The sequence below is a fragment of the Oryza sativa genome, chromosome 9 (assembly GCF_034140825.1).
Source record: "Oryza sativa Japonica Group chromosome 9, ASM3414082v1".
Classification (NCBI taxonomy): Eukaryota; Viridiplantae; Streptophyta; class Magnoliopsida; order Poales; family Poaceae; genus Oryza; species Oryza sativa.
This window is the reverse complement of record NC_089043.1, coordinates 14,272,534-14,299,876: the sequence shown is the minus strand read 5'-3', so window position 1 is coordinate 14,299,876 and position 27,343 is coordinate 14,272,534. Positions and strand designations below refer to the sequence as shown.

Below are 27,343 nucleotides of genomic sequence, written 5' to 3'. Positions count from 1 at the left end.
GGAGATCAGTTTGTAGGCTGATGCTCTAATTCTGATCAGAGTTTCTCTTGATACAGCGACGTGACGAGACTTTGGTAACTATACCCTGCAGGGTTTTCGTCACCCTGCCGTGCCGGGAGAGACGACATACGCTATGCTTCACACAATTGTCATAGTGTGTACCTTGTTGCACAATGAGAACACGCGCGTAGCCACGTCAACCACCGTTATGTCATCCAAAAAACTGACCAAAATTCGGTACATGAAAATGGCAGGTTAAGTGCAACTACAGTAAACCTAGCTGCATCTCAGCCATCTATATATAAAATGGGTATTGCTAGAATTATGAAATTATAAGAAAAAAATAAAACTAAATATTCCATGTAATTCCAATGGCATTTTTAGCTCAGTGGGATACCAAATAAAAACTAAAAAGCACAGCATATTTACGATGATATGTTTTATTTTCAATATACATTCTTGTAACATATTCCAACCAATCAACGGGCAGATCTTTTCTTGGCAATGCCCAATTAGGTTTAAGCCATCTAAATTTAATATAATAATATTTTGAACTTTACAGTTAATAAATACAAAGTTCTACTACATCGTTTGCAGTTTGAATTTGCAACAAAACTATAATGTGCATTTAATGAAGGGAAGACGTAGCAACATGCACGTGGACCATGAGTTAATTTCCAAATAAAAAAAAAGCATGTACCAACTAGACTGACCAACTAGGCCGTTGGACTTTGAGCATGTTGTTCAATTAAACTAAATCCTAAAGATATCCAGTAAAATTCTTGGGCTGCAAAAGGTGCCTTAGATAATTATTAATTATTTGGGGATCAAGAGGATTTCACATCATGATAGACTCTAAATAATTTGTAACAGAAAGATATTTCTTCTTGGTAACTGAGATCAGAAGGATTTTCCTCACTTTTTAGGCATACTCCCTCGTACTCGTAAACGAAGTCGTTTTTGACAACGACACAGTCTTCAAAACACAACTTTGACCTTTTGTTTCTATAAAAATATTTATTGAAAAGTGATATATGTATACTTTTATGAAAGTATTTTTCAAGACAAATCTATTAATATAATTTTTATATTTTCAAACTTAACAACTTAAGAGTTATTAATGATTTATTTTTCCAAGGTTTCACTTAAACATTGTCCTAAACGACTTCCTTTACGAGTACGGAGGGAGTATGTAACAAGGGCACGTACAGAGTTTAAGAAAACAACTGTATTTAATAATGATTCGGGTAAACATAATCGGAAATGAATAGTAACACATAGTCTACAGCTATATTTTTTAAAAAATCAGAAATAATCACCATTGAGATTTCAATTAAAAAAAAGATGTGGATAGAGTGTAGTTTTGTATTGGTTGCTAGGGTGGTCTTTGGGCGATCCCAGTTGTAGCGTATTTGTTGGTCTAGCGGTGATCGGTTTGGTGCTAGCCTTCTCGGTCTGTGTGATGGTGCTATCAGTGTGTGGGTGGTGGCCATTTTTTCTTTTTCGTGGTTATGACCTCCCAAAGTTGTAATCTTGTAATTTTTTTCCTGCTCTATCAATATGAATTTTACACTGTCTGGTACGAGTCATTAAAAAAATAAAAAAAAACTTTATGATGATTGCCTTATGGTACAATTCCTGCTATTGTTTTTTTTTTTTTGTTACGGCAACTCCATCCTACCAGTGATGTTTGCTATCTCTACTTGTGATCTTCATTTTGTTAGAAGCATATATGTAATTGGAGTATGTCAGCACTCTCTTCTAATTAAATAGAACAAATGTACACCCGCATATTCTTTTTTTTAAAAAGGTGATAAATAACCCTATCGTGAGTTTCAACAAAGTAGCCACTTTATGTTGATTGTAAAATAACTTCCAATTGTGATTTTCAACTTGCTCTACATCTTCTTAGAAAGAAAAAGATATAGCAATTAGCCATTTATGCAACTTATTACCAAGTGATATATTAAAGATATAATCTATTCTATGTCTCTGGATTTACTCAAGTTTAAAATTTTGACATTAATTCCCCCCCCCCCCCTCATATCTATTGACATTATCAATTGTTTGAACAACATGTCATTGGGCTTGTATACTTTTTAAAAATATCTAAAATGCTAAAAATATACTTTTTTGTAGCATATGAAAAATGATTTACATAAAAGAATATCAACAGAAAAGTAATCTATTAGCATATAAAAGATAAATAATATTTTAATAATAAAAATAAATGCAAATTGAAAAATCTTGAAATATATACACAAACTTCCTTGTTCAGCTGGGCGGCTACACAAAGAATTTTATATTTTTTCAAAACCTTTAATATGTCGATCAATCAATTGATAAAATCAGTGGTATATGACTAAGTCGACGATAAATTACTGAACTAAAGCAAACTATGACATAGAATAGATTCTTTCTATATTAAAACCATCAGAAAAACTGTGGAACGGTATTCCGTCAGTACAAGATAAATTAAAATGAGTGGATAACGTTCGATCTTATCCCTTCCCTTTCTTTTCTCTATCCAAGCCTTCGTCATCGCCTTCGTGTTTGGGCAGGCCAGCGAGGTGGACGTAGCGGCAACTATGGTGCTGCTGCAGCAGCACGCCAGCACACGGCAGCAGGGGAGCACCGGCCGTGGAAGGTGGCGGAGGTCAACACCAGCTGGGACTCGTGCATCACAGAGCAGGTCTCCCCCGCCGACCATCCTCTCCTTTGGTGGCCGGGCCGACGCCGCCGAGTTGTTCGCCAGCGGTGCACTGGCGTAGAGCGCCTCGTACTATGGCGCCGCCATCACCACTGCCTTGAAGCCCAAGCAGGAGGTGGACGCGGCGACCGCACCCTTCTCCCAGGCAGGTCACACAGAGCTACGATGTCTTGGTGAGCTATCATGCTCCTCGTTGGAGTGTGTGCAGGTATGTCATGCAATGCATCAGCCGCAATCAATACCTGTAGGTACCATGTTTAGTACCTTTGGTATCATGGCTGATACCTAGGTATTAGACCTGGTACCTGCGGATATCATGGCTGGTACGATAGGTATCAAGCTTAGGTATGAGACCTGATACCTTAGGTACCAGGGTCGATACTTACGAAGTATCAAGTATCAAGTACCAACATTTTGTCTCCTCTTCTTCCTTTCCTTGGCTCGACCCCCTGCTGCTGCTGACAGCACACTCCTGCTTGGTGTAGTTGTTGCGGCGGTGCGCGATACCGAGCTGGTTCCTTGCTGTCGACGGCGAATCTTGCTCATAGTAGTTGATGCGGTGGCGTTCCGCACCACTGGCAAGGTATCGCATGTGGAGGCGCGCCAGTTCCTTGCTGTCGATGGCGCACTCCTGCTCTGAGTAGTTGATGCGGCTGTGAGCGCCGCCGGCGAGGTATTGCGTACGGCGGTGTGCCGTTTGTTTTGCTGTTGATGGCGTACTGCTCAGGTTTCGTGTTCGGAAGCGGCAGGGGAGGAGGGGAAATCGCGTGGACAGCGTGGGGGACAGATTAAACCTTTTGGGTGTTTTAATTATCCCGTGACTTCCATAATACCATGGGATTCCATGCACTAGCTTCCCTCTAAAACCATTAGTTTCCTGCACCGCATCAGTTACAGCTTACATTAGCCAATCGGACGCTTATACCATTGGTGAAATATACTCTCTTCATTTTATATTGTATAAAATAAAATGCTTTGACTTTTATTAATATATATTTTTTAAACTTTCACCAAGTTTATATCAAACTGTAACACAATATATATAGTATCAAACTATATGCAATTTTAGATGTAATGAAACTAATTTGATATTATAGATATTGCTATTTTTTTAATAAAATAGTTAACACCGAAGAAAGTTTGATCTGATGAGTTAAAATGTGTTATAGTGTAAAATGGATGGAGTATAATACAGTGGATCACCTAAACTTTTCTGACTGTAGGATTTTTCTTAGATGTACCGTAGGTAAATGTTAGGTTTATAAGAGCATCACCAATAGTCATCCTATTTCCTTCCCAAAACTGATTTTGAGGGTTTTTTAGTGAAAAAATCAGATCCAACATATCCTCAAAATCCCTCTACTAGTTTTGGAGTTCTCATCCCCATATATTTCGTTCTGTGGATTTAACGGCGAGAGAGCGACTCCCATTCTCTAATTCGTGCGTTTCTGCTCTCCCGCTTCCCCTCTCCTTCCCGCATGAGCGGGGAAATTTCTGTTGGTAGGTCGATGCACGCGTGGAAGGAAAAAGAACGGAAATTTTTGTTGGTAGTTTAATGGAAGGGCCCACATTTAGTTTTTGGGATTGAAATTAGGCTATCTCTTGGAGGGAGGAGTTTTTCACTTCTTATTTTCAATTTAGAAAACCCAAAAATCAATTTTTGGGGATAGATTATTACTAATCCACAACAGAAGTTGAAGAGGTTGATGAACCTGTCATCACTCAGGTACAAGAGATTATCATTTTACACTAACTATGCAACTGAACAATTAACTTGTGCAAATGATACGACAGCTTTTGACTGATCCTATATGCTTCCTTGGCACAAGCACTCAAAGGAGCTCTCCTGTAATTGATGCATTTATTAGAGAGGTAAATCATTATCACTTGTGTTGTAAACAATTCTTACCGAACCTAAATTGCACAAACTCTTTATCAATTTATCTGCAATAGGGCATCAGTCAACAGCAAGCTACGACATTTCCTGGAACATTGCTTGAGTCATCTTTCATTGCCACCAATAGGAGTGAAGAAGTGCATCCTCCACTGAACACAGCAACAAGAGTGGGCAGAGCTATAATTCGAAAGCAGAATGCAGATCCAAAGAGGTCCAAAGTAGCCAAGAAAAATAAGTAGGAAAACCCTACATGGCTAGATTTTCAATATTAGGACGGCAATAAATTTAATTTTGGAACTGATTATTGTCAGTTATGCTTGATCAATCCATGTGTACCTGAAACTTTTTGTTATGTAAATGTCATAAATGCTATATTTTGATATGTTACGTGGTTTATAATTGGAGAAATAAAATTGTTAAGCTACATTGCTTCTATAGGCAGATTGTTGATTATTTCTTTTGTGTTCTTTGCAAGTGAATGCATGACACCTAAATATTATTTGTGTATCATGTGAGGCTGAACCGATGTTTATTCGGGTGGTTCAACTTCAGGACGCAACTAGAGTTTGTCTCATCGATAGTGAAGGCAAGTAAACATGGCGTTGTTTGCTACAATTTTAACTTGTTATTTTTTCCCACCATCACTTTGAAATTCTATATCAGTAATCACGATAATATTGTGTGATAAATTGAGATGTTACTTACCTTAATCATTGTTTTATTGTTATTACACTATGGTTTATGCCCTTGGCAAGAGTAACTTTATACTTGGCTTATATAGGTATGTGGTTATAATATTATTACGCTGGAATTCATCCTATATTGCATCACTTTTGAATTATATTTGGAGTTAAATCGTGAACCTTGTGACCATAATGGTACAACTTCGTATTTTGGCCTAATATGATGTATTTTGTGAATACATATCATTGCATTGCCATCTGTGGTGGACGCAGTTTTAAAATATAGATGGGGCGGAGAATGAAGATGTTTACTCGATAAGCAATCGAACACAACACATATCATATTTATAATTCAATCGTATAATTGTCTCGATCATTGTTTGTGGTGTGCATGCGTTGTGAAGAGACAGACTAATCTATTGGATGTTCACACCTTGATATACCTAATTTTGATGGCCTATAACTATTATAAGGAGGTAGGGAGGGTCTTGGGGGTGTGGGGTGACACGGGTCGTAGCTGGGACGATCGACCCACCCTGCTTAATGGGTAGATCCGCCCCTGATTGCCATTGCATATGCACATATTGCATATTGCTATGGAAGTTATACGATCAAAGTTTGCACTAACGAGGATGTCCATCTCTTTATAACCTAAGAGAACACGAATCTACTTTCATTGATGAGATTCATTCTTACCGGCCCCTTATAGTCTTTTCAGTTACTTGTTAAGCCATGTTTGCGTGAATGGATGGGAGTAGCTTGCACGTCAGCATCTCACTGGGTTAATAAATGTTGTTATATGGTGATAACCTTAGTTTATCATGTCATAGTGTGTTAATTAAATACTATATGTGCTGACAATTGATTATCTACCTTTCTTAGGCATATTTCATACGTGTCAGTCAATTGTTGTATTATAACCTTAATTTATATATTGATGCTTCCACGATGTTTTTCTGTTTAAAGGAGTAGTTGTAGAAATTTCATTGTTTTGGCACTTCTAGTGTATCTACATATAGTATACTTTGGTGTTGTACACACATCAAACAAAGGCATATACAACTGTATTTAATTATTTAATTATTGGGGTATAAGCGCAAGAAATGAGTGATGATTAACTTAACCGGCGCCCATACATTTCTTATAATAAAAAATAGGTTTTTTTACCAGCGTGACAGTCGAAAAAAAATAATATCCACGATGAGATTTCCTATTAAAGAATTATGGTGATTTCCTAACTAGTTCAATTCCCGCTATTTATTATTATTACGTACGACAACTCCAACGTATAGCGTTAACTGCTACTTGCTATCCTGTTCTGATCTTCTATTTGTAATAAGCATATAATTGTAGTATCTGCACTCTTTGATAAATAAAACAAATCGATAACCATGTGTTCTTTTTTTATATCAAAGAAAATCATAAACAAACACGGTTATAGTTTTCAATAAAATAATTAATGCTTAATTATGATTTCCTTAAGTACAATCGCGACTATCTTTTTTTTATATATAATATATATGTATTTAATTTGCTACCAACGTGCTCTTCAATTTTTTTTTCACTACAACAGCTTTCACTCCGACGTGCGTGCTAAGTAGTGATTGATAGGAATATATCTGCACATGCTAAATAAATTTCAGATTACAAAACGTATTTGACTTTGGTTAAAGTCAAACTGCTTTAAATTTGACCAAGTTAATAAAAAAATAGTAACATTTTTAATCCAAGATAAATTTATTATGAAAATATATTTAATTATTTATTTAATGAAACTAATTTAGTATTATAAATATTACTATATTTGTCTATAAACTTAGTTAAAACTTAAAATAGACGTCTTATAACCTAAAACGAAGGGAGTAGAATTTTTTTTTTCCCTACACGTAGCGCTTTTTGCTTCGAGATATGCGCGCTATATAAAGAGCCCATTCCTTTCCTCCCGTGGTCATGAACTAGCTAGATCGAGCCTTATTGGAGAGCGAGGCAGGGCCTACGTCGATCGGCGGGATGGACGACGACGTCGACGCCGGCGAGATCTACGCGGTCGACCGGCAGCGAGAGGAGGGATCGGCGTCGGCGGCTGCGTTCTCGCGGTCGCCGTCCACTGGGAGGGTCGACGACGACGATGATGACCTGCTCACCTACGGCCGATCAGCCCGCCGGATGGCGGCGCTGCCGGCGCCGGCCATGCCGGAGGGCACCGAGCTGCGGCGACCAGTAGGCGGTGACGTCGTCGGCGACGACGACTACCTCCGCTTCCTCTACAAGTTCAAGGAACGTTTCGATCGGTACGTAGGGCACATGCAATCCCAACTTGTTGAAATGAAATTAATTCGCCTTCAATTAATTATGAATACCACAATAAAATTAGCCGATCTTATAGTGGACTGTTTGTTTACTTGGTTAATTTGCACCGCATCTGTCATGTGGAAATCTTAAAGCAGCAAAGCTCTGATCCCCATCGCCTTCACAAACTATATGCAGCAAGGAGTAGACTCGTAGTGGAGGACCTGCACTACTTAAAAAATGATTTTCGCAACGCACGAGACTTTTTCTTTTCACATGTGGCCTAAAAGAAAAACCAGCTAGAAAGATGGCGGAGGTCGCTTTTAAGTTCATAGACCATATGTGAAAACTTATTTGTACTTAGAAAACCACCTCTGGAAATCTATATATTTGCACAAACGGTTTTCCAAGGGAACCACCAAGGGTAATTATCTTTTTTAAGGCAAGCCTTTATGAAGCAACTTCCCGTCAGGGGCCCAATTGGAGAGATAAATTAGGCGCCGTCTATGCCGTCCGATCGACTCTGTATGCACAATCGAAGGCACTTTGCATGTTTTCTAGCGACTTTTCTACATGCAGCTAGGCTGCTAGGGTGTACTCCCTCTCTCCAAAAAAAAATTGAATCTAGTACTGGATGTGACACATTATAGTACAGTAAATTCGGATAGAGGTATCTCCAGATTTATAGTACTAGGTTGGTTTTTATGGGACGGAGGGAGTAGCTACTAGGGTGGCTACCACTATAAGAGATCTTATGATAGGTGACGTTTCATTTACGTCATACAAACTGCAAAATTTTTCACGTTTAAAAATTTGTGACAATCACGTCGAAAATTCGTTCGTCACCTATCATGCGTCTCTAATCATGTTCTATGATGAAAACTTACTTTTTTCGTCATTGATCTAGTGTTGATCCTTCTTTCGTCATTAAGTTTATGACGTTCATTTTCGTCATTATCAAACCTAGAAAACGTCATAAAATACATCATAGACTATCGAAGGCCTTATAGTAAGCAACCTATTTATGAGCCAAGCCCAATTATAAACCTAGTTAGATTTAGACCAAGCCCATTTAAGGCATAGCAATTTACAAATTATTTTCAGCCCAATTATATTATATTCATTTGCATTTTCATCCCAATTTGTCTCATCACAATAAAATTTTGAAAAAAAAATATATATGCACCTACTCACTCCGTTTCAGGTTATAAGATGTTTTGACTTTGATCAAAGTCAAACTGCTTCAAGTTTAACTATGTTTGTAGAAAAAAAATATTTTCAACCCAAGACAAATTTATTATGAAAATATATTTGATTATTGATTTAATGAAACTAATTTAGTATTATAAATATCACTATATTTGTCTATAAACTTAGTCAAATTTGAAGTAGTTTGATTTTGACCAAAGTCAAAATGTCTTATAGCCTGAAATGGAGGGAGTAACTTTTTCATATAAAGTCGGATGAATATGAACTTTATATCAAAATTGTAGGTTTTTGACGAGATCTAAAAGTTTATAGTTGACATTGTTTTCATTTGAGAATGTTTAGAGGCCCAAATATTTATTATAACATCTTAGACTTATTACAAAATATCAGATCTATGTTTCAACCGACCTTAGATGAAGATGTGATCTATATAAAAGTAATAGAGATCGGCTAGATCTACAACTTTTTACTTGATCATTTTTTTTCATTTAAGATCATTTAGAGAACCAAATAAGCATTACAAATTTAGAAGTAGAGGGGAGAGAGGCTGATTAGACTTAGCAGGGCTGCGGCTGGCAGTGTGGGCTGCTGCTTCCTACTCTGGCGAAGTGACTAAAACTGAACTTTGGTTGAATGATGTAAAATAGACTCATCGGCTTACGTTTAGGGGAGAAAGGAGGGATACGAGATAGACTTTCCCTGGCTGGGCTATAAGCCTGCGCAGTGATGGGTAGGAACTGGGCTGCTTTTGGCCCAAATATAGGAAGATGGCTTTAAATGTTTTTTTTCAATTTAAATAATGACGGAAATGATGTTAGTATTATTAAAAATAATTCTTTAGCTCCGAACATTTCAAGAAAATTTAAGAGAGCATAATTAATTATGGATAAATTATTAAAACTTCCAAGTCATAGTTTACTAGGTAAAATTTTATTTCCCATATCAACTTCACTTGTTAAATTATTGCCCTTGTCAATAATTATTATTCCTGATTCTAAAATCAAATGTAATAATTATTAATGAAATATTAAATTAAATAAATTTTAGTGTGTGACATGAGTTGAATGTCCACTTTCAGACAATAGTATCCGGGAAAAAAAACTTCATATTATTGGCATTCACTTCATAATATAATGGTTGGGCCAAATAAGTGGCGCCTCAAATATCCTTGCTTTTAAAAAATTAATAAAAATATGTTTATGACAAACAAACATTGTCATTAACTTATGACGTTTGCTGGTTAGCCTCTTATGACAAAACAACATTCGTCACGATACACTGTTTGGCTAGTTTATAACGATTTGTCCTTGGTCTCGATGACGAAAACCTCATTTTTGTCACAAAGTCACGCTACCCATAGCTGAACGTCATAAATCAAAATGAAATTATGGCGAATAGCTCCAATGTCACAAGGAGTTAGTCACAGAAGGTCATATCTCTTATAGTGTACTAGGGTGGTAGATCTGCACACTGCCCAAGAGATATATTAGCAAAATATTTCAAACTTCAAAATATTTTTTCTCATAAAATAATCATCCAATTTATGATTTGATTGCACCATTAAATTAGTTGCAATTAAATCTTTAGAATAAGACCGCACCTGATTATATTTCGTTAAAAACTATTTAGCTTTTTTAATGGATTTTTAAAATGTTGCACTTGTTTTTATTTAAATGTCTCAATGACCTCAAATATTGCACATGATGTTTTTTTAATGTTTCCATCAGTATTTTATAATGTTTGAACAAATACATTTCACACATGACATAAAAATGTTTCAACAATGTCAAGCTTTTGCAAATATGGATCTTTTATATTTTTTTAATGTTTCACTCCTTGGGACTCAATACTTCATATAAGTGGTTGCTTGTGTTGCAGCCAATATTTTATTAATGTTGCATTTCTTTGAAACATTTTATACGCTGAACTAAAACAATTTTCTATAAGCGGTGAAACAAAATTCAGTTTTGCTGAAACATCTAATAAATAGGACGTTACGTTTGCAAAGAACTAATGAAATATCAAACAATATTTACTCAAACATTGTAACAACACCAAGTGTAACATTAGAAAAATACACGTTGCAACATTGAGAACTAAGAAATGTGCAACAGAGTCGGGTTCCAGCTAAAACATCCAACTATCACGCGTGAAACATTAAATTTCAATGGATGAAACATATATAATTTTTTATTAGAATATAATCATGTGATATTTTGTTTTAAAGATTTAATTGTAAGAAATACGATGGTGCAATTGGAACTAGATCGCATGAGCAGTTTAGAAGAAAGATCGTTTCAAATGTTAAAAATAGAGTAGATAAGAGGAGGAGCACAACTCCACGCAGTGGAGGGCTTCTTGTAGTGTTGCATATGGGCGCTGAGTATATGGCCGCCCAATCTCTCAGCGCCGGATTGGGCGCTCGATAAGAAGCAATTTTCAAGTCTTTAAGAAAACTGTATATACAGGTCTTTTTTTTTAATTGGAAGTGGGGTGATTTTTACCGGCAATGCAGAATCTTGTAGAAGTCAAAATTAAACTTGGTGAAAAATGAGAGCAATACTATTTTTAAAAAAGATCTTGTAACTTTTTCATATCAAGTTGGATTACATAATATTTTATATTGGCTATCAATGCTATCTACAACTTTCAACTGGTTTTTCTTTTGAGATCATTTAGGCCCCAGATATTTATTAAAAGCTTCATTTTTTGAGTTTTCCAAACAACCTTGAATGGAGATATGCAATCTATAACAACATTGTAGAGGACAACGGTATTTACAACTTTGTACATATGAGATTGTTTAAGTGTCTAAATATTCGTTACAAGCTCTAATATCTACTTTTACTAGTGAGTTTTTTACGATGTCCAAACATTGATGATTTATTTGAAATTTGATTGAGGTGAACCAAAGTTTTGTGAGAACATTATAATTTTACATTTCTGTTAGTATTCGAAATATGAGATACCATATACTTGTGTACCAAGATTGGCGACACCTATATACCAAGTCATGATACCAAGTCTTCCTATGGAATCAAGGCTCGTACGTATGGCAAAAGTCCTGAGTTAATAAGAAAGGAATCTCAAAAAAGAAAAAAAAGAATTGAGTCCTATTTGGGCCCTCGAAGTAACATGGATCGTATCTAAACTTGCCTCTTTAGTTTTACTTAGACAAGAGGACACCTGAGGGTATAAATACAAGGTCTCATGAGGGGGACATGAAACGAGGCCAGCACAAGCCTTCAAAGCCAAGACAACCCGTGAGAGGTACAAATCAATACAAGCCACCTCCAATCTCAAAAAGTTACTTCCCAAGAAAACCGATAATAGCTAGCCATCGACCACATGAACGAGCTTCACACACATATATTGGTAGATTATATTAGGTTTTTCTTCGTGTTGTATTCACGAGAGATTGATATATAAAGGCAACATCGGCTCCGGTCAATAGGAGTAGTGCTATTACCCGTCAGTAGGGGGACCCAAACCTGTATAAAAATCACTATCTCCTTACTCACTTTACAACTTGGTTGGCATCCTCATACCAACCGATGCCTACATCCTCCAAACAAACCAAACCCGTCGACACTTTTAATATAACTAGCTGGTTCATATTTTCTTTAGTAGGGTCATTCATTAATATTAAAAGAAATGTTTTGAAGAAATATGGACCTGGCTTTAATAAAGAGAATATCTTAAAGATCATAATGAAATTTGTACACCTCAATCGGTCAATTTCAAACAAATAAGGAAATATCTTTTCACATGTGGACTTATTAAGGAACCACTTCTAAGAACAATATAGGTGGTTCTCATAAGGAAAAGCCTGTGAAAGTTGATTTTCAAAGATGGATGTGTTAATAAAATCGCCCTTAAAAGTGGGAGAATAATTATTTCATGAAAAAATTGTAACTTTTCATATGAAGTCACATGATGATAAATTTTATATGAAAATTTGTAGTTGATTTTTTTTAATTTGAGATCATTTACGGCACAAATATTTATTATAATATCTTAGGTCTATTTAAAAAATGTTTTTCAGTTTTTCAAATGAACTTTTATGGAGACATGCTTTATGTCATAGTTGTAGAGCTCAACAAGGTTTACAATGTTGTAGTTGGCGACATTTTCATTTAATGTCATTTAAAGTGCCAAATGTGTGTTACTAGTTTAGAAGAGAGGTGAAGTCAACAAAAATAGCATCGATCCTAGTCACAAAGTGCTTCACAGGTGAGATGGCATGAAGGATATATATGGATCAGTGAGAGGTCTAAGGTTTAAATCATATATACCACACGTGCTCATATTTCGTGTGGATGACAATGTCGATATATGAACCTAAGGATAGAGGTTGTTTGCAAAATGTATTCCCTCTGCGGTTTTTTTCTTTTTGCAATATTTCATGTTAGTGCGAGGTGGGAGCGCCCATCATGGATCGGATGGTTAGACTGGAGTTTGTGCATGTGTGCATGGTTTGAGTTGTGTTCATTTGATATCGTGCCCACGTATAATTATTTTATCAAGCATGCTTAAATATAAGGGAAAAGCAATGTTTTCAATTATGCTAGTTTCATTTAGAAACTTATTTCCATTTCTCAATTTTAAAGATGTTCCGTTTGTACAGGGTTGGTATTAAACTGCCGACAATTGAGGTGAGGTACAAGAACCTGAATGTAGAAGCAGAGTCATATGTTGGCAGCAGGGGCCTTCCCACCATTCTCAATACCTATGCCAACATATTGAAGGTATTTACATACTTTGTTAAACTTACTATCTTATTAATAAAAGGAGTCTTTTTACCATCCTTGAGTAGGTGCAGGTACCAGGAGGTAGGGATAAAACATGATTGGAAAAGATACTCAAACCATTTCCGCAACCATGTTTTTTTTTCAGGACATGGAGTTGAAATGCTAGAGCTACAATTAAAAAAAAACATCGCTACCACTGAAGTACTAGAAAATATCAAAAGTTGAACTACATGAATACAACCTCGAAAATACCGTATCACAATAGAACAGAAGTTATAGTCATAGCTTCACTATAAATTTACATCACATACAACAGTAGGAAAATTCTCAGTTAGATTGAAAGGTTTCCTCTGTACCTTCAAAATTAGATGTTTATAAAAGGAAAATATTCTACCATATCCAAAAATAAATATACCATGGTTACCATTTTCCACAAATATTTAATAATATCCATGCACATAATTCCACGGTAAATATTATCTCATGAAACATTTAAGAACCAAATCATTTTCATGGTGAATTTAATTATGATGATGATGGTGGTGGTGGTGGTGATCGTCTACTCCATATGGTATACTGTATTGGCGTACATATACCATACCAAAAATACATATACCGTATCATATCTTGTAACAGTTCCTAAACATTAGCGACACGGCCATGTGCAACAGACAAGGTAACAGAGTCTGATTAAGGAAGAGTACTTACTCCTAGTCAGACAAGAGCCTTCGCACAAGCTGATTAGCCTCAATTATTTAGCAAGGTCGCTGAGGAACTCAAAGGACCTACGAGTATAAATATCGGCCACCCCTAGGGATTATGGCAAAGCTAAGCCATAATTCATGTGACACGTATATTTATTTTTGGATATGTTAGAATTTTTGTGATGGAGAAGCAAAACTATGCACTGGAGGAAGAATGATAAAGGAGAGAAGTGCAATTTTTTTTAATGGTGGAAGAGATAATACAGTTGCAATGAATGTAAAAGAAAAAAAAATGAAGCAAGAGGTATAAAGATGGTAAATAAGGTCTAATAAAAATAATACCTATCTGTATGTTGGAGAACCAGCGTATACCAATTTGAATAAAATTGCGCCCCACACCAAATACTGGTTCATAGCCATTACTTCCGAATTCAAGTAGCTCTAACTCAAGGAATCTGTGCATAGTCGATTGTTTTTAGTTAGAAGATGACATTACTTTTGCAGCAGCCTAAATATTTACTGCATATGGCTCCCTTATTTTACTATATTCCATGTGTAGTGACATGGTGAAAAATTGACAATCACCTCTAAACAGGGCCTGGCGAATACTCTTCACATGACAACAAGAAGTAAGCAAAAAATATCTGTCCTTCACAATGCTAGTGGGATCATCAAGCCTCACAGGTCATAACATCTCAGCAATTGACAATGTCTAAATTATCTCGATGCTATATATAACTTTTATCCTGCTGTTTTCAGAATGACCTTGCTATTAGGTTCTCCTGGCTCTGGAAAAACATCACTGTTGTTGGCCTTGGCTGGAACACTCCCATCAACCGTAAAAGTACTTTCATTTATGTTTTTCAATTTTTTTACCATGCTACTTGGTTGGCCTACTGGTTGTCTTCAGTATATATAATCTAGTATGCTTGCCGTACTAATATAAGGAAATACTACAATGCAATTACAAAAGGTATCGGGGATGATAACTTACAATGGGCATACAATGGACAAATTTATACCCCAAAGATCCGCAGCTTATGTTAGCCAACATGATCTGCATATGGCTGAACTGACAGTTCGTGAGACAATCAATTTCTCTGCAAAGTGTCAAGGAGTTGGCCATCACTATGGTAAGACAGGAAATGGGGAGTTTAAACTTATCATAGTGTCATATCATATGAAAAACTAACATTTTATGGAAAATTTTCAGATCTGTTTCTAGAACTATTGAGAAGAGAAGAGGAAGAAAACATTACACCAGATCCTGAAACTGATATATATTTGAAGGTACAATGGAGTTCTTAAATCACAACTCACCTTATCCAGTATGTTGAGCAATCTCTTCATGTTTTTACCATCTATTAATGTTCCAGTATAAGGTTTGATGAACATCAATGTCTCATTTTGCATATGCAGGCAGCTACAACAGGAGAGGAGAAAGCTGAGATAGTTACAAATCACATACTAAAGGTATATGAGCACTATCTACTTATATACAATGCTATAGAACGCCCCTCAGAGAACAACATAATATGTAGCGTGTCTCAGAGAGCAGCACCCTCCCTTTTCTTATTTTTCTATTCCGCTTCCTCATCCTACCATTTGGTCCACTAAAAACTTACTACCTCCCTGAGGTAAATAAATTACCACCCTTTGTCCCTGGATACTGCTAGAACCCTACTTATAGGCCTGGTAAAAAAAATTATCTGTTGAAAATTTCTTCTCATTCATGTGTAAGTTCACATGTATACGCGATAATAATTCTTTTACTTTATTTTTTTATCATTTGAAGATTTTGCGGTTGGATATATGCGCCGACACAATTGTAGGTGATAATATGTTGAGAGGCATATCTGGAGGGCAAAAAAGGTGACTAACTACAGGTAATTTAGAATTGGATTTACTTAAGATGTTTGGATGCTCATACAGCCCCTAATGTTGATTCTGCAGCTGAGATGCTTGTCACACTAGGACGAGCTCTTTTCATGGACGAGATATCAAATGGACTTGATAGCTCAACAACATTCCAGATAGTGAACACCATCCAACAAACCATTCATGTTCTTGGTGGAACAGCTGTCATTGCTTTGCTACAGCCTGCACCCGAGACATATGAATTATTTGATGATATAATTCTCCTCTCAGATGGTCAAGTTGTCTATAGTGGCCCTCGTGATCATGTGCTTGAGTTCTTTAAATCGTTGGGATTCAAATGCCTAGAAAGAATAGGTGTAGCTGACTTCTTGCAAGAAGTGAGTTTTCTCACTATGTTCAATCATGGTAGTATCAGATGATTAAATTTGGTTGCAGTGTATAATTGTTACTAAATATGAGTGAAATGTGATAGGTTACATCAAGGAAAGATCAGAAACAATACTGGATACATGGCGATGACACATATCGATATATTCCTGTTACAGTGATTGCCGAGGCATTTCAGTGTTTCCATGTCGGCCAGGCAATAAGAAGTGAGTTGGCAATCCCATTTGATAACAGCAAGAGCCATATTGCAGCGCTGAAAACATCAAAGCATGGTGTCAACTTGAAAAAAATACTTAAAGCTAACATTGACAGAGAGATATTGCTGTTGAAAAGAAAATCATTTCTATATATATTCAATGCACTTCAGGTGATTCTGACAATCTGAGACATTTTATATTATATTATAGCAAAACAACCCACAATTTCTTTGGAACAATTGAAGCTAATTGGCCTCTCTTACATTATTTCTTTGACTTGTTCAGTTAACACTAGTGGCGATAATTGCAATGAGTGTCTTTATCCATACAAATATGCATCATGACTCGATAGAAAACGGGAGGATGTACATGGGAGTGCAGTTCTTTGGTACGTTGGCAATAATGTTTAAAGGGTTGGCAGAAATGGGAGCAGCTCTTGCAAATCTCCCAGTTTTTTTCAAGCAAAGGGATCTACTCTTCTATCCAGCATGGACATATTCCTTGCCATCATGGATCATTAAGACTCCAATCTCCTTCCTTAATACAATAATTTGGGTCTCCATAACATACTATGTTATTGGATTTGATCCAAATATAGAGAGGTAAGAAAAACAAAATTCAATACATCGGACAAATTCTTGTAATGAATATATTGCAAAGATTAATGAAAACAATGCAATCTTGTAGATGTTTTAGACAATTCCTTGTGCTTTTTGTAATGTCCGAGGCAATATGTGGACTTTTCCGTTTCATTGCTGCTCTTACAAGGCATCCAGTTGTTGCAAGCACCGTGAGTGAATTCTGTATACTAATAGTTATGGTTTCAAGCGGATTCATCCTATCAAGAGGTACACAAACTATCTGACAAAACACGACATGATATTGGCATTACTTCTGATATTATTTCCACATGTGTTGGTACTTGTATACATATTGTATGATATGTTTGTTTGATTTAACAGATGAAGTTAAAAAATGGCTGATATGGGAGTACTGGACATCACCCCTGATGTATGCACTAAATGCCTTAGCAGTAAATGAATTCCTAAGTCCCAGCTGGAATGAGGTAAAAAAAAACTTATGGAATCAATCGAAATCCATATATCATAATATGTCCATTAAAAACATTTTGTTATCAGGCACTACCTGGTTTTAGAGAACCACTTGGAAGGTTAGTTCTGGAATCTCGTGGGGTTTTCCCGGAGGCCAAATGGTATTGGATTGGTCTTGGTGCCTTGCTTGGATATGTGCTTCTGTTCAATATCCTCTACACCATCTGCCTCTCAATTCTCACATGTGAGTTAGAGAAAAAAATGAATTTCTTATATTAGTAAAAGCTATTGTTGTTTTAAAAAGGGGCTATACATTCTAAATTTATGCACCATGTTCTCTGCAGTACTTAAAAGAAATGTGCGAGAAATGTCTCAGGAAACATTGCAGATAAAACTAGAAAATTTAACCGGTTATGATCAAGAGCCATCATCTGGAGGCCGAGTTACCAATGATAAAAGATGTAATTTTATATTCACCAATATAAAATACTATATATCACAATGAGATTTAATTTAATAAATTATATAACTTTCTTCTGTGTTATGTCTACTAGACACTGAGGGTGGCAACAATGATGAAGCAACTTCAAGCAATGCAAATCATAATTCTAGTCCAGCCAGGAAAGGAAGTATCCTGCCTTTTGTACCCGTTTACATGACATTTGAAGATATAAGATACAGTATAGACATGCCAAAGGTACACAAATATTCCTTTGTCTGGTCTTGACATGCATGTTCTATCTATAAATCGCCTATAAACATAACATTTATGAGCAAACTCCATATATAATTGTCTTTATCCAACAAAACATGTAGGCACTGAAAGTACAGGGTATGGCAGGGAGTCGGTTGGAACTACTGAAGGATCTTAGTGGTTCATTTAGGCCAGGAGTGCTTACAGCACTTATGGGTATCAGTGGTGCAGGCAAGACAACATTGTTGGATGTGTTAGCTGGGAGGAAGACCAGTGGACACATACATGGTAATATTACTGTATCTGGCTATCCGAAGAAGCAAGAAACATTTTCTCGAGTTTCAGGATATTGTGAACAAAATGATATCCATTCACCAAATCTAACTGTCTATGAATCCCTTATGTTCTCAGCATGGCTTAGATTACCAGCCGAAATTGATTCTATGGCAAGAAAGGTTAGACATGAAAGAAACACTTTTTTGAACGTCAAGTAGTATATAAGTACGTATCATGACATGACATGCTAGTCTTTTTTCGTGTGCTTGGTTTGTAGAGATTTATTGATGAGTTCATGGAGCTTGTGGAGCTCTTTCCCTTAAAAGATGCATTGGTTGGATTGCTTGGCTTGAGTGGATTATCAACTGAACAAAGGAAACGGCTAACAATAGCAGTGGAACTAGTTGCAAACCCATCTATCATATTCATGGATGAACCAACATCTGGACTTGATGCACGAGCAGCAGCCATTGTCATGAGGACAGTAAGGAATATTGTGGACATGGGAAGAACTGTTGTTTGCACAATCCACCAACCTAGTATTGATATATTTGAATCATTTGATGAGGTGAACAAAATTATAGCAATATAGTGCATTTTCTCACACAGATTTAATGGGTATACAAGAAAAAAGTAAATCACTGGTGGATTAACATTATTTGCATCCCACTCAATTCCTTCTGGTATTGTTCATATTTACAGCTCTTCCTAATGAAAAGAGGAGGTGAAGCAATTTATGTAGGTCCATTAGGACAACATTCATGTGAATTGATCAAATATTTTGAGGTTAGAAAAAAATCGCATAATGTAATACATGCTTGAATTTTTGCACTCAGAAACATGCTATTGAACTGCTTTCATTTTTAAAGTCTATTGAAGGTGTCAGGAAGATAAAACATGGCTACAATCCTTCAACATGGATGCTGGAAGTGACTTGTACATTGCAGGAACAGATAACTGGGGTTAACTTTACTCAAGTATACAAGAATTCTGAACTATATAGGTAGGGATGGGGTCATCCTTTAGTTAATAGTCTGACTATATACCTTTAATCGTTGCTCCAGCAACAGAAAACCTAGATGAAAATCAAACTTTGTGTGATGTGCAAGATGTCTGGTTCCATAATGGTATATGTGATAAATGTGTCCATGTTTGTGGTATGTAGAAAATACTTTGTTCTATCATTAGTTACTTAAGTATAGGTTGAAAAAAGAGAAGACAATGGTGTCCTTTTATGCATGTCTAAACAATTTTCAACAAGCTGGGGAAACAACTAAAATTACAAATATGATATTCTGAAAAAACAATAATATAAGTTTTTTTCAATATTAGTAAAGAAATGAAATAACAATACAAGGTAGTGGCAAAAGCAAAAAATATCCCTACATGAATCATATATTGTGATGATATCATAATGCTAAACTACAGATGCTTCAAAAGATCTGCAATTTACACTTTTATAATGAATGTTTCAAATATATGAAAAATTTAATAGGTAATGTTATTGTTTGATGATATTAGTGCTTTGTTTTCCCTACAGGAGGAACAAAAATTTGATAAAGGAGTTAAGCACACCCCATGACGGTTCAAGCGACTTATTGTTTCCAACTAAATATTCACAGACCTTTGTTATACAATGTTTGGCTTGCCTCTGGAAGCAACGTTTGTCATATTGGAGGAATCCTCCATATATTGCTGTGAATTTCTTCTTCACCGTTGTAATTGCACTATTGTTTGGAACAATGTTCTGGGGCGTTGGTAGAAAAAGGTAAATATATATAACAATAAACACAAGGAAATATTTTATATTTGTGATTTTCTTTACAGATTTTAAAGGTTGCCATTGGACCATGCTTACCCTAAATATTCCTTTCTCATAGGCAAAGTCAACAAGCCTTGCTCAGTGCCATGGGTTCCATGTATTCCACATGTTTCACTCTAGGAGTGCAGAACTCTTCTTCAGTTCAACCAGTTGTCAATATTGAACGCACGGTCTTTTACAGGGAAAGAGCATCTCACATGTACTCGCCTTTGCCATATGCCTTGGGGCAGGTATGGTTCTTTGGCATCATAGTGTTTACACATGAGGCTAGATATAATGTTTCAAGATTGTGTTCAATTTCTACAAAACTAAAACCCTTGGTAAGTGGACAGAAATGATAAATGAATAAGCTTTGTTAACATCTAGTTCTATTGCAGGTTGTAGTTGAACTTCCTTACATCTTCCTCCAAACCTTGATATATGGTGTGATAGTGTATTCTATGATGGGATACGAGTGGACATGCACCAAGTTTTTTTGGTACATGTTCTTCATGTACTTCACTCTATCATACTTCACATTTTATGGCATGATGGCGGCAGGTCTAACTCCAAACTACACCATGTCCTCTATTGTTTCCACAACTTTCTATGCCATATGGCACCTTTTCTCTGGATTTCTAATACCAAAAACAGTTAAGTATACTAGCTTTTCTCAAATATCAATGTATACAAGGTTCCTAGCCAAATTATCTCAAAGCCAAGACTAGAAAAAAAATTAAGAAGTACTACCAAACTTCACTCCTAGTTTTCCTAAATATGGCTCCTTTTATCTGCAGAGAATTCCAATATGGTGGAGATGGTACTATTGGATTTGCCCTGTTGCATGGACAATCAATGGGTTGGTTACTTCACAGTTTGGGGATGTAGATGACAAGTTTGATAACGGTGTGCGTGTATCTGACTTTGTTGAGAGCTACTTTGGTTACAATCTTGACTTGTTATGGGTGGCTGCTATGGCCGTTGTGTCATTTGCAATTCTTTTTGCCATCCTTTTCGGATTCTCACTTAAGCTATTCAACTTCCAAAAGAGATAATTCATATGTACTAGAGTTTCATAATTTGATTAGCCCGGATAAAACACATATTATAATAGAAGATATTTTCAATAATTTTAAAGTATTTAAATAATAGCAGATAGCTTGTCTACAAGCACCAACCAATAGCCATGCCGGAGATTCGTCTTGTAACCGGATTATTTGAGTTTGCAATACTGATTGCTTTTGCATAGAAATATAAATTGGTTAAAAAAATCGAGACACTATAAAATATGAAAGAAAAAAATATGCGTTCTTTTCAGTAAGAGTAGAATATACTCATATATCAGCTATGCGCTGTCCAACTTATGCATGCAAGGATGACATTAAGGATTATATGACACCCAGAGAAACAAATCGGAAGCCCATAAGTCTAACACGCTAGCCTAACTGTTGCTTCTAGCATGGTGTGGTTATGCTCGACTGGCCTGGAAGTGGGTAATAACATACTCCCTCCGTTCCTAAATACAGGGCGTAACTTCTTTTCAACTGGATTTCATAATACAAGGTGGTAGCTCCTCGGTGCATGCATGAATTAATTAGTATTCCTCGGCTCCTGTACTACTGGTGCCTGCAGAATTAACTGATGACTTGGTTTGTCTTTTAAATGCATCTGCATACATGCTGGCTATTCGCGCGGAAAGTGCAGGTCGAGCGCACGCTGCATGCATGGTGGTTAATTAATGCTAGCGTATCTATCGCGCAACTACTGAAACGTTGCTATTCGAACGGAGAGAATTAATCATCGTAACTGCTATTTAAATGGTTTTATTGGTCTTTGCAACTACAACAGCCACGCCCTGTATTAAGGAACGGAGGGAGTAGTTATTAAAGCCGGAGTGGACCACTGGTTTAACCTAGCTAAAAACCAGAACCAGGCCTAAGTTTAGTCTGATCCAATTAAGAAACCAGGGATGCATATGAGCTGGTAAAAAGAGTTTAAACCACCCTGTTTTACATAAAACCTCAAAGCAGTCCGGCTGCCCTATGCTATTTTCTAGAAAAATCAAATTCCATGAATTGGGAGGAGGGATCGATCCCTTGACCTGCACGCAGCCTGGCTTGGCGTGCATCGGCAGTGGCAGGCAGCTGGTGGCGTAGCGGGCGAGGAGGTGACGGCCAGGTTGCAATGGTCGCAGGGATGGCCTGCCTTTCTTCTCCTGCTGGGGTCGTACGTTGTACTGCTAGGAAAGATGGTGAGTGGGGCAGAGACAATAGCTGGGCCAAGAGGGAGAAGGAGTGCACTGTGGGCTAGGTCTGATTCAAGCCTAGCCGATGGTGCATAGTGCCACATGGGATTAGTACAACATTGGTTCCATTGACATGCCTATTACCCTGACCAACGGTTTTAATATCCATATAAATTGGGGTATTATTATGCTCACTTAATTGAACAATACCCTCATTGGCATGTTCATCTACCTCGACTATGGGTCCACCTGTGTTGAAGTATCTATATTCTTGAGGTCTTTCCAAAATATTTGTATAATCGACTGAAATCGGATCTACCGTTGCACGAAGTATCCCAAACATTGATGCAACAACATGTACTTAGCGTACATGCAAATCTTGAACACATGCAACATATGTCGACAACTCCAACTCACGTGATATGGGTATGATAAAAAAAAGTGCTCCCTTGATCACATGCCTGCATCGTACATCCCTTCCATGCTTAACGCACCAATGGGTTCTAAAGAAGGAAATTTAGAACAAATCCGATAGAATAATCCTAACTATGTAAGTGTGGCCTCAAATACTACCACATCAACTTTCATATTTGTAAATTGTCCATCACAACAAATTGTTCCACCCTAATGTACATGCACATGCAAATATGTGGTGAAAATTTGAAAACTACCGTTGGATCGAAAAATGGACGTCCGAGATTCGTCCATGTCATCATGAGTAAAAATTTTACTCACGGATTTACTCATAAGTAAAAATTTTACTGCGAGTAAAATTATTACTCGTGATGACGTGGAAGAATCTCGGACGTCCATTTTTCGATCCAACGGTAGTTTACAAGTTTCTATTGCATATATGGTTTCCACCACATATTTTCCCTACGTGCAGTACACGATCCATCTACAACAAAATAATATTGACATGCAAAATAAGTATAACTTGTCAATCGATCCAAGCAAACCAACGACTTCTACACACAAGGAGACATAGACATTGTACGCACGATCTACACGTCCAAATTAGAAAAAAAAGATATAACTACAAATGCATTCCCTCACATATATGACATTATGACCACAACATTACCAACGTAAATACCGTTGACAACAAGAAGTGCGACACCACTTGCGCTGGCATTTCAAGCACAATGCCATGTCAGAATGTGGTTGACTCCGAGCGGGGAACGACCTCCTGTGTGGCGATGGTTGCCACGATTACCTAGCTTGCATGCCAACATTTTTTAGCCACAGCAGCTGGTGGGATGGCGAGGTGGGCTGGGTTGGCCAAAATGTTCAGATCATTGAAATAAGTTTTGCAATGGTTAATTTCTAAATTATTTATTAAAAAGGTCTAAATAAAAAATATGGAGATGCTAGAAGACACAGGTAACTTGGATTTGAAGATATTAACTCCTTCAAATTTGGATACATATTTTCATATTTCCTCCAAAGAAAGACTTATTCATTTCTAATGCTTCATTTATTTGAGAGTTCCAGATTTATTGGGAGATAAATACTTTACAAACTTTGGGAATTTCATTTAGGTAGTTTCATGGCATTTTAGAGGGTAAAATTAATCTCCCATTGGTCATTTGGAGTGATATTCGATTCCTTTTTTCCCATTAGTCGAGCTTTTGATACTTGGTTAATCTATCAAGGATTCAGCTTTTTATTTTATTTTATTCAAAGTCAGGTGAAGATAGTAAGTTTAATTTCTACTTTTAATGTATATGTTTAATGCTATAGTTCCTTTACTTGTATTAAAAGGTTAGGAACTTAAATGGATATTTAATTTCTGCTGTTTGTTGTTCTTAAATTATATTCACAGTTGCCAAAATAGTTTTAAAATTAGTTTTGCCAAAATAGATTCACTGCCACCACCATTACCTCAAGGAGTACAGAAAAGAGAGCTACTACATTGAAGAAATATTATGGAACTATAATGGTCAATTATTTGAGTTTACTTTTCTGAGACATCCTCTATTATGATATAAAATAATTGAAGGCCATACAAAGGAAGATAATGTTTTTCACAAGCCAACGGCGGAAAAGTAAAAAAGAAAGAATGTTCTTCAGATTTTGAGTGCCCAAACCATGATTGGAAAATTAGAGAACCAGTTGGTCGAAGCTCGCTGACAACGATGGGACACTGATCGTCACCGGCGATCCCCCCCCACCCCTCCCCCCCATGCACACACACTCGGTCTCACATCCAGATGGAATGAGATTAGGGGAGAAGGTGACAGGAAACTTAACAATAATGGCGGTCAATGGCCTGTTTGAATTTTAGAAAATCTCGGTGACACATAGCTGGTTTAACGAATTTTGATAGTATTTTTCAAAACCAGTAAATCTGTAATGGCATAGATCCAACTAATCTAAAAAAGTAAAGCTAAATTATTACAAAGTTTACATCACAACCATCAGCATCCATAAAACATAGTAACACCAACACGATTCGATTGAATGACAAGAAATTTTCAAAAGCAAACTATGCTGCCAAATCTTCATCCATGGCTGGCAAAAAGCTATGCTCTCTCCGTACTCGTAATGGAAGTTGTTTTGGACAGCGACATGGTCTCCAAAACACAACTTTGACTTCTTGTTTCTATAAAAATATTTATAGAAAAGTGATATATGTATACTTTTATGAAATTATTTTTCAAGAAAAATATATTCATATAATTTTTACATTTCCAAACTCAACAACTTGAGAGTTATTCAAGATTTATATTCCCAAGGTTTGACTTAAACATTGTCCAAAAAGACTTCCTTTACGAGTACGGAGGGAGTATTGTAGTATTTATTACTATTTATTATCCTCTTCACGCTTCTACAACAAAATGCATAACCAATGGACGTTTGGTTTACGCTTTGAAATGTTTCCAGGAGGCCCTATGTATTCATCAATCCAAGGAGCATGCTTTCTACGGAAGATTTATGTGTTATATATTTGAACAAACTTTACTGCACCATGAGTTTTTTGTGTTCTCGTTGTAGATGTACTATCTTGGGTGATGGAAAACAGACCGAGAGCAAGGTATGCATGGATGATCAAAAAAGTTGATTGGGGATAAAACCAAAACTTTCCTCAAGTCTACTCCTTCACCACCACATCACTTTTGGTCCATTTATGGGAAGAGGTTAAGTTCTGCATATTCTAGATTAGGATTCAAGCCTTCGAAAATATCAACTTCAAACACACCTAGCCGTTGATCCAGAAGGACTTTCGGGACCCATGAATACTTGTTGGAAAGCTTATTAAATCTACTTTCAGATGGTCAAGTTCCCACATTAAAATTCCTCCTGAGTTGTCAGGAATCTGCAAAACAGGCCACGTATCTTATCCAGTCCAAGTCTGATTTGTCTGTGGGTCTTATAATTGTGTTGTGGACTAAGCCCAAGGGGTAAACGCCTAACTCTAGGACGTCTCTAATCATATATATTTAGTAGCAGCCATAGTCAAATTTTGCTTAGATTAATATGTCGTCATGCTATTTCGCTGTTAGTCAATTTGAAGAACCCCAACATCGAATTCGTAATCATTCATCTGCAACTAGAAAATTGAACCCTATCATCATCGGGTTCCCCTTTTTGCAGTTTGCAAGAGTTTCTTTCGGTCGGTTGTGAAGTGGCATCAAGTGTTACGATTTCCATGTAACATAGTCCGTGCTTATATGTGTTGGGAGTTAGGATGAGAAGGACTAGGAAAACAGATAGATCTACACCAGCTTCAGTACATAGATAGAATTAATATTCGATTTTTCTTTTTTTTTTGCAAGCCAGTCTACTCCAGAAAGGCGGCCGAGACCATTGTTTTCCTCACAGTAACTTTTGGTTCCTGATTTAGATATTTGGTTAGTTCCTGTTAAAAAATTAGGGAAAAAAAGCAAATAGAAAAAGATAGAAAGTTGAAAAAAAAAGAAAAAAAAGGTGCACCAAATAAGAAAGAAAGAAAAGAACGAAAAGAAAAAAGTGAAAAAGAAAATTTCAGTGACTCCTTTGATTTTGTGTTTAGAGTGTAGAGTTGTGCATTGATTTATATCTAGTCCTTAGGCTGCGTTCGTTTGTGTGAGATAGGGTGACAAAGCACCTCGTTTTCCGCACGCACGCTTCCCAAACTACTAAACGGTGCGTTTTTTGCAACTATAGGAAAGTTGCTTTAAAAATCATATTAATCCATTTTTGAAATTTAAAATAGTTAATACTCAATTAATCATTCGCTAATGGCTCACCTCGTTTTGCGTATCTTCCCAATCTCCTCCTCAAACACACCCTTAGTGTTGTTTGGTGCTTGCTTGAGCTAGAGTTTGAGTCTAGGCTAGACCAACACATTTACTAGTACTTTGAACTATTATTATACATTTTTCTGATTGGCACAATTGCTTTCCTTTGCTTCAATAAATTTGGCCTCCTAAGCTCCACATACATGCTTCTCGCTCAGTACAGCTTCGACCCTTTTCAATCGCCAGATCATGCCCTCCAGTATCACGAACCAGCCATCGGTTATACCATACTTAGCATAATTGGTAAAACACTTGTAAGAGCTTGGTAAGATGCTTTCATTTGCTAG

General features: G+C 36.6%; 1 protein-coding gene across 1 annotated transcript; it reads left to right on the top strand.

The window, feature by feature from the left end:
* Nucleotides 1-7,259: 7,259 nt before the first annotated feature.
* LOC9266280 (ABC transporter G family member 46-like) lies at nt 7,260-21,623 on the top strand. Its single transcript, XM_015755649.3, is given in 24 exon segments — nt 7,260-7,581; nt 13,416-13,536; nt 14,839-14,927; nt 15,003-15,087; nt 15,217-15,376; nt 15,457-15,533; nt 15,663-15,716; nt 16,039-16,129; nt 16,197-16,498; nt 16,594-16,875; nt 16,991-17,307; nt 17,393-17,553; nt 17,668-17,771; nt 17,845-18,001; nt 18,102-18,218; nt 18,312-18,454; nt 18,574-18,906; nt 19,005-19,295; nt 19,430-19,513; nt 19,597-19,730; nt 20,268-20,495; nt 20,608-20,779; nt 20,927-21,181; nt 21,326-21,623. Coding segments are annotated over 24 exon segments (4,296 nt in total). The 5' UTR covers nt 7,260-7,300; the 3' UTR covers nt 21,584-21,623.
* Nucleotides 21,624-27,343: the final 5,720 nt, after the last annotated feature.